This window comes from Acromyrmex echinatior, chromosome 19, assembly GCF_024713525.1.
Source record: "Acromyrmex echinatior isolate Ae372 chromosome 19, ASM2471352v2, whole genome shotgun sequence".
NCBI lineage: Eukaryota > Metazoa > Arthropoda > Insecta > Hymenoptera > Formicidae > Acromyrmex > Acromyrmex echinatior.
The window spans coordinates 215001-223445 of NC_141870.1; the positions used below are offsets into that span (position 1 = coordinate 215001).

At 29.4% G+C, this 8445-nt stretch overlaps 1 protein-coding gene across 1 annotated transcript in view; it reads right to left on the minus strand.

Moving 5' to 3' along the window:
* LOC105147389 (sodium channel protein Nach) overlaps positions 1-1782 on the minus strand; it is an 11935-nt gene extending 10153 nt beyond the window's left edge. Inside the window, exon 1 of the mRNA XM_087415987.1 lies at positions 1507-1782. Within this exon, the coding sequence (XP_087272113.1) occupies positions 1507-1661 (155 nt within the window). The 5' untranslated portion in view covers positions 1662-1782. The remainder of the gene's footprint in view (positions 1-1506) is intronic.
* Positions 1783-8445: the final 6663 nt, after the last annotated feature.

Here is an 8445-nt window from a genome sequence, read left to right on the forward strand (position 1 = left end):
GCTATATAAAAGAGGAGAGTTAATTAAAAAACCCTAATATCATGTATAAAAATTAAATCAATGTATGTTTAAAACAACATTTATTATATATGTATTACATCCACGGATGTATACCTTATATAAATTTTTTTCACCATTTTTAGTTCGTTTTTAGCCTGCAAACGGTGTTTGAGTGATAAAAACGTTCATTTCACTCAATGAGTATGATCCCGTTTTTATGTTGCAAACAGGAATTTTTCCGTAAAAATGATGGTTAAAACCGATTGCACATGAATATATCCGAGTGATAATAACGTTTACATTATAAATATTTTTGAGTAAATATGTATTGTTTAAATTTGAAGAGTAAAAACGTATCTTTAGCTATGAGTATAAAATCGTTTAGCATTCACAATTATTCACTTTGCGTTTTGAAATTTGAAATTTAACCCATATTCTTTATCATATCTCATTTTTTAAATTTCATTATTTTCACACTTTTCATTTTTTGTGAACACTGAAGTTAGATTTAAATTTTGAAGATTTTTTATTAATTGGTTATAGAACTAACATATTCTTTAAGAGTGCTGCAAGATAAAAGTTTTAATATATATTTACGACGAAGTAATTTTAAACGACTACTAAATTTTTAGTTTAATGTCCGTTTAAAATTAAATTTTTAATTATAAGAAACAGGTATATATTAGGTGTTGGAATTAATTCGTAGCGTTTTACAAGTGATGGGAAGTACTTTCATTAATGTATTTTTTAATGCTCATGTGAAATAAATAACATTCTTTCATTAAAAACGCTACGAATTAATTCCAACACCTAATATTATCTAGTTTTATAAAAAAATTGAGCTTGAAGAAAAACTAATAAATTGAAAGAAATTTATTAATTAACGTATATAAGTATTCCCTTTATATTAATAATCTCGTTGTTACCACGCGCTCATAATCGAGTCTTACGCGATATCAATCATGAGTTCGAAATTTCCTCTGTTGATTGAGACAGACTATTAAAAAATGCATAAATACATGTGTTTGAAGAAAAAATAATTCTCTTCACATGTCTCTTGAAAAATTTTTTACACCTAGTACATATTTTTATTCGAAAGTATTACATTTTAAGAGTGTCACCCTAAAAGTTTAACTAAAAAAGTTTAAAAAATGAAGAAGTTATGATTTTTTTACATTATAATTCGCTTTTTTTATGTATACGTCTCCAAGAATTTTTTAAACATATTGCTATTTGGTTTGTAACATTACCATTAATAAAATATTTTACATTTTATAATGCTCAAAGTATATTCTATATTTTGTTCAAATAGATAGTTTTAGAATCAGCATCAATTAGCTAATTTGATCAAGTGTGATAACTATTGAAACACCTTTTTTGATAAGTACTAAAAAGTATTGAAAATATAAAAAGTTTCAGTCACATAACATCTTGATAAATTATCTATGTTATATTTTATTTATCAATTTACATTTAAAATTACAACATTAAAAAGTTTATACATACCGCTCTGTTTTGGAACGTTGAGTTTGGCTGATGTATTTATAACCATGTAATCCAGTGTTATTGCAAAATTCGGTGGCTTGCCTTTTTAAAATATTCCAACATTTAGCATTTGCGATTGATATTTTATGTCGAATTTGTGTTCTACTTGATTTCATATTTAACTCGATTATAAATGAATTTTAATGTTACAAATTGCAATTGTCAATTGTGCCGAGAATAATGTTACACGGAAGAACACAAATGGAAAGATGGTGTTTTCTTCTCGCGAGTATGTTAGCGTGTTAACTGTTATACATCGGACAGAGTAAATAGCAAAAGTATATAGTAATAACACATGCGATGTGACATAAAAAATTTATTCGACTTTTTATTGATTGGCGCATGATAATTTCAACTTTCCTAGTCGCGATTTTATCCATGTATAATTAATTATTAACCGATGAAAATGTTAAAGCACATTTAATGCATACATTACAGATTCTCGTGCTACTTGTCATTATTGCTCTTTTAAATTGCAATATTTCGTTTACATTTCGCTATAATGATACATTTGCCTGATACCAATGAATATTAACGATAATAGTGTACAGAGAAAGGATGTGTATTGAGCGCTGTTAAATGCTACCATTAAAGTATATATAAATATATGATTTATATGAAATTAACTTTATATAGTTTTCTGTAGAAAAAACTGATTATTTTTTTTTATCTTTGTAGAGCGATCCGGTTCAATCTTGTCACGTAATTATTTTCAATTTAATAATAATTTAAAAATGTATTGTGGATCAAAGTTAATTCTTTGCGAGAAGAGGGTGTTCTATATTCTATAGCCAATGTAATTCTACAATTGCTTTTAAGATTTAAGAAAAGGTTACTGCTATTTTTTCTTTAAATTAAAATATTTTTTATTTAAATTTGTAATTTATGCACGATAAATTTAACGACATTTATAATATACAAAATTATTTCAGATAAAATTTTAGTACATGCACTGATAATACAATTAAAATTAAAATACTTATCAAAATTACGTATATTAAATTTTAAAAATATTTAAAAAATATATTACATTCATTCTTATAAATATTAATATTTATATTTAATATTTATATTTAATTAAATTATATATAATATGAAAGTTTTGTTTATAACATTCTATTTTTATGACGACTATATTTTTAGGTTTATTATTTTTTATTTATAAAAAATTTAAACATATTAGGTGTTGGAATAATTCGTAGCGTTTTAAAGTGATGGGAAGTACTTTTCATAAGTATTTTGAATGCTCATGTGAAATAAATAACATTCTTTCATTAAAAAACGCTACGAATTAATTCCAACACCTAATACAAGTCTCAATTTTTTGTATAAATTACTTTAAGTATACTTATACAATAAACAAATTGACAATATTTTATGTATTTCCATATATTTCCATTTAGAATATTGATAAAATCGTACTGTTTATTAAAATAATTTTTGGTTTATATTTTAAACCATGAATAAATTTCTTGTCATTTGTAAGTGTAAATAATCTGTAATTTTTCGTAATCCGTTTATATTATTTAAAAAGTTAGTGTTGTGCATTCTTACATTATAATACATAACTCATAAACATGAAATGAATATCTAGTTATATAGAAAGTTTAGAAATAATGAAGAAGCATTATTTACAATTGCTTTATGTTCAAGATTATTTCTTTTATTCTTATGTATTATATAAGAATTAAGAAGATTCTTTGCCTTCATAATGCAGTATTAACATTTTCACTACATGTATAATTACTCAAAATAATCATCATCAAGAAATATATTAGTGAATCTTTATCGAATCTGGTTACCCAGAGTAATGACGTGTGCATAAGCAACGATGTTCCTGTGGTGTTTAGTACTTTATCTACCTCCTCGAAGTTATTAATGACTCTTGCTGAGTCAGGCGGCAAAACGAGACGCGGACTATAGCATGACAAGCGACACCTTCAAAATTTAATATTCACGCGAGCGAAGATAGTCGCTTCTGATCGATTACTTACAGAACCTGCTACTTATAGGCTTCTTGTCGAGTGTATGTATGTTTAACTCGATATATTATTGAAAAATTTTATTCCTAACATCCCTCGACATGCTAGTAACTAGTGAATCGAGTGTCTTCACGATTATAACTTTATTAGAACGGACATCAGACATAAATGACTGGATAATAAAAGAAATTTGAAAATCGATTTGAAGGAGATTGAAATTTTACGAAGAAATAATCGCACTAGTCTGCATAGTAAAGGTAACATATCATGGTTTTTTTAGCTGAATCACAGTCTTGATAGCCCAGGCGTGCTTTGTCGTGCTTAGCAATAGGGGTTACTCGTGTAGATCCCATGAACGAAAATTCATACTCAGATATCGTCCACTTTTCAAGGCGTGCAGTATGGATAATTTACTGACTTCGTACAACATAACACGAGACATTCGCCACTGTACTTTGAATAATTCCCAAGTAATACACAGCGTCTATAAAATGTTAAAAAAGTGCTAAAAAAAGTATATAAGCGCTTTTTTTAACGCTTTGCAGGCGCTGCTGTGCTACTTGGGTTCAAGCATCGATTCTGCCGCTGGATCTCCCACAAGGCAATTGTTATTACGCGCTCGTGTTAAAATTAATTCGTGACGAGCGTTAATTACCACATGTTTTGTAATCCTCGCAAAAGCTTAACTACAACGTTGAGCGACATGCAAAAATTAGAATATCCGTCATCTGTGATTAGATTTTTTGCTGTATATTCACTTGGGATTAATCTCCAGTATTATTCATGGTCTGAGTGTTAGATGAAAACCATTCATAGCCTTTTAAGATATTGATTATTCTAACGTTTTCGTTAAACATAAACGCCCGCACATAGTTATTTCCAAGCATTGCTGTATTTTCTTTCGTTTCCTTTGTCACCAATCTTTCTTCGACATAGAGAACATTTTCACGCGGTAACATGGTAAATCCTGCTATTGTATGAATGTCCTTATTTCATCGCTATGTCCAAATGGTGCATTGACATATAGAACGGTGGATTGTATGTATGAAATTCGAACTTAACGATGCAATCAAGTCTTAAAAATTGGCTCGCCTCCAATATTCAAGATATCAGATATGTTAAATATTTCATATGACAACGATTATAAAAATTCAACGTTCGATGCAATCAGAGTTTTTTTCTATTAAACGATCGGATATTTTTTTTATCGTCATACCTCTGGTAAAAATTATCTTGTCTGTTTCGCTTACTCATTCAGAACAACTCACGTTATCGTATCACTTTATTATTTTCAACTTCATACATGCAATCTAACAGTGATTTTCTCTCTGTAAAAATTGAGCAATGTTGAGCAACATTGTAGCAATGTTACAATGTTACCACAATATTATTGAAATATTTCAAAATATTTCTTGCTTATTGGACATCTATCGTTGCAATGATTTACATTTTATAAAATAGCACAATACACGTGCTTGTTTAAATTGCCTAATTCCTTTTGTTTTTTGAAACTGTGGTGCCTTTGACACTTTGGCGCTCTAGCACTACTTCAGAAGCAAAAATAGGTAAACGCGCTCTGATTTATAATAAGTATAAATAATTTCTATAAATATACATTAATGATGAATATAAATAAGTGTTTTATAAGTGCATCTGAGATATGTGTAAAAGAAAAATTTATATATATATATATATTTGATATTACATCGTTGATTTGTTGTAAAATATAAGCTTTTCATTTAATACAATATGTGAAAAGCGTTGTATGTACTTATCATTGTATGTACGTGGGGATAATTCAAAATATAAAATGGGGCACGGGATTGCGGTAAGCATATGGTCAGCCCCGGCCCAGTATAAGATCGAATAATGTGTGGATAACCCGTGTTCTCTGCCCATACGGCAGCAACGAACAGGCCACCACGAACATGCGGCTAAAGAATGAATATTCAACAGTAAACACCGGTAACGCTTGTAAAGGGAAGCAGAAAGGGTTTAGAGCTGCTGAGCACTCGTTGGTCGATCCGATGCAACGGAGAACCGACGAGGTACCGTGACTTGTACGGACCTCGCGCGCACCAGCTGAGAGGGATGTTGTTTACGATATTACATCTATAATACCAGTCAAGTGGCCAACGTCCGGTCACATCGCCGTAATCTCCTCTGCGCCAGGACCCTCGGCTCTTGCCCAGATACAGCACGTCGCACCGAAATTATAATAATGTTCGCTGTAGTCATGTGCACTACCGCCGCATTAATGCCTTTTCTCAAGCGTTTTACAAATCGAATATCATGCACATGGAAACTTTTTGCGAGTCGTCACAAATTGCATACATTTATCTAATTTCAAAAATTAAAATATCTTAATTCTAGTCAAAAGATTTTTTAAGTTTAAAAATTTTTAAAAAGTTTTTTCTAATTTTTATAATCAAAGATATTGTATAATCAAAGATATTTCTGGTTGGGCATAAATATAATGTTCATTTCCACACAACAATTTTATTTTTAATTGAATTTTATTTATTATGCATATATATAAAGGGTGGATCATTTTTAATTTATCCAGTCGATTTTCTCAAAATTTGTAAGTTTAAGACAAAAAATTTTAAAAAAAGTTTTAAAGGGGATAGAAGGGAATAGTTTCAAAGGGGAAAGAAGTTGGTGACTTTTTTTAGCTGATCTTGGGAAGATCTTTAATCGCGTCGCCTCAAAAAGACAAGTTTCTACTTGTACTAGCTATTACGAAGAATATCACTAAGGCCTCGGTGGTCTAATGATGAGGACGCTCATACGGAATGCAAGAGATCCGAGTTGGATTTCCGACTGAAGTAATATTGTTTGCAATAAAATTATTTACAGATTTTGGTATTCAGCATCATTAAGATCTTTCTAAGATGCCTGAGAGCATCAAACTATTGAATTGTTAATAAATTTAATTTGTGATATTACTATATAATAGTTCAGTCAGGCGTTTCAAGACTTAAGTCTTTTCGGCACGCAGTTTAAAGGACTACACAGTATATTTATGTAGTACATAAATATACATCGAATTATCTTAGCACTTAAGATAATTAGTTTCACTCCATCTCGACCGTTAAAGATTTCGTTCCTTATTTGTTGTGTAATCATATTTATGGTCTTAAAGAAATTCCTTCAATATTGTTGTCTTTTAAAACATTTAATTATAATATAAGAAAATACGGATTAATTTTAATAATTGAGTTATAAATTTTTTTTAAGATTAGTATGTTTTTAACAAAAAAAAAAGGTAAAGGAACATCGTACTTTATATTTAGTATAATCTATCAACTTGATTAAAGGTAGCCCCGGAGAGGTATAAATCCGTGCGATTTCCATGCGATACATTTTGGGTAATGTTAACGTTGGTGGTACTAAAATTTTGAAGTTTCATAACTCGAGAAGATCTCGACTAAAAAGGATCTGTAACCAATATTTTGAAAATGTCTTGACGTCAGCTATGCAAGATAGTAAGATGTTAGCTATGCAATAAAAAATATGGGTTCCCATCTAAAAAATTCAAGTAGATCCATTTAAAAAATTCAAATGACATGATGTCACGTAAGATTAATCACATGTGTCTATAAAATGTATTACTTGACCCCAACAACTTTTGTTTGAAACATATTTCAAAATAATCACTTCCCTCGTTTTAAATGGAGTGTACGGATGATCTAAAAGCATTCGGTATATATCTACACATTGTGTCCGGTAAAGACCATAACAGTGCTTTAAGGGTAGATTTCTAAGATCATTTTGAGATGAAAATCTTAATACTAGAATATCACACTATAACAGTTTTTGAATTATAAGCATTTAAAGTTATCGAATCATATCATTTAAAGTTCACGCATTCAGATATGGTAGTCAAATGCCAACGCAAAATGCCAATCACACCTAAATGTGCGAACTTTAGATGATATGATTCGCAAACTTTAAATGCTCATAATTCAAAAACTTATATCGACATTCTAATATTAGGATTTTCGTTTCAAAGTGATATCAGAAATCTATTCTTAAGCTTTATTACAGCTTTGCCATAGTATGTATGTATACTCTGTATGTACATGTAATATGTACACACACACACACACACACACACACACACACACACACACATACGCACGCACGCACGCACTAAATATATCTTTAGACGTATTTTGCAGTCAACGCAGAATTTAAAAAAATTAAAAATAATTCCATAAAATCGCTATTATGTAGCAATCGATATTATGTGCGCTAATTTTATATGTATAATTAATACAATCATGTTATCAATGCCGACTATTTGCTGTAAAAGAACAAACTAGCCAAAGAACAAACATCGTCATGGAAGGGATTCGTTGTTTTGATTCTGGCTATTATAGAGAAGACATATATCACTGATTCATCCCCATTGCAATAGTTAGGGTAGTAGGATGCTGGGAGGGCTGAATTGACATGTAGAATTTATTACCTTACTCGATATATATGATTATTTAAATCTTTTTCAGACTTTTTGTCACATTATTCAACATTATCGCTAATTAAGCATTTAAAATTATTATTCAAGCAAATTTTCTTCTCTAGTTAATTCTTTTTGATATATTTTATATTATTTTAAATCATATGTATAGATTTCTACATTACGTGTATTGAATAGCTATCTGCCGAACTTGAAAATATTTATTTTTATTCTCTCAAATAAAAAAATATTTACATTTAATAATTGTTTAATTAAATCAAACATGGAACTGTGTATGGTCACAAGATTTTACGCAAGTGAGATGCTTATACTAATATAAAATTATATTAATATCTAAAATTTTAATAGGAGGTAATCCCGTGCAGGATCAAACTTGTCTAAACTTATTATAAACTAGTAGTTTGATATTTGTAATGTCATTTCTATAGACCGACA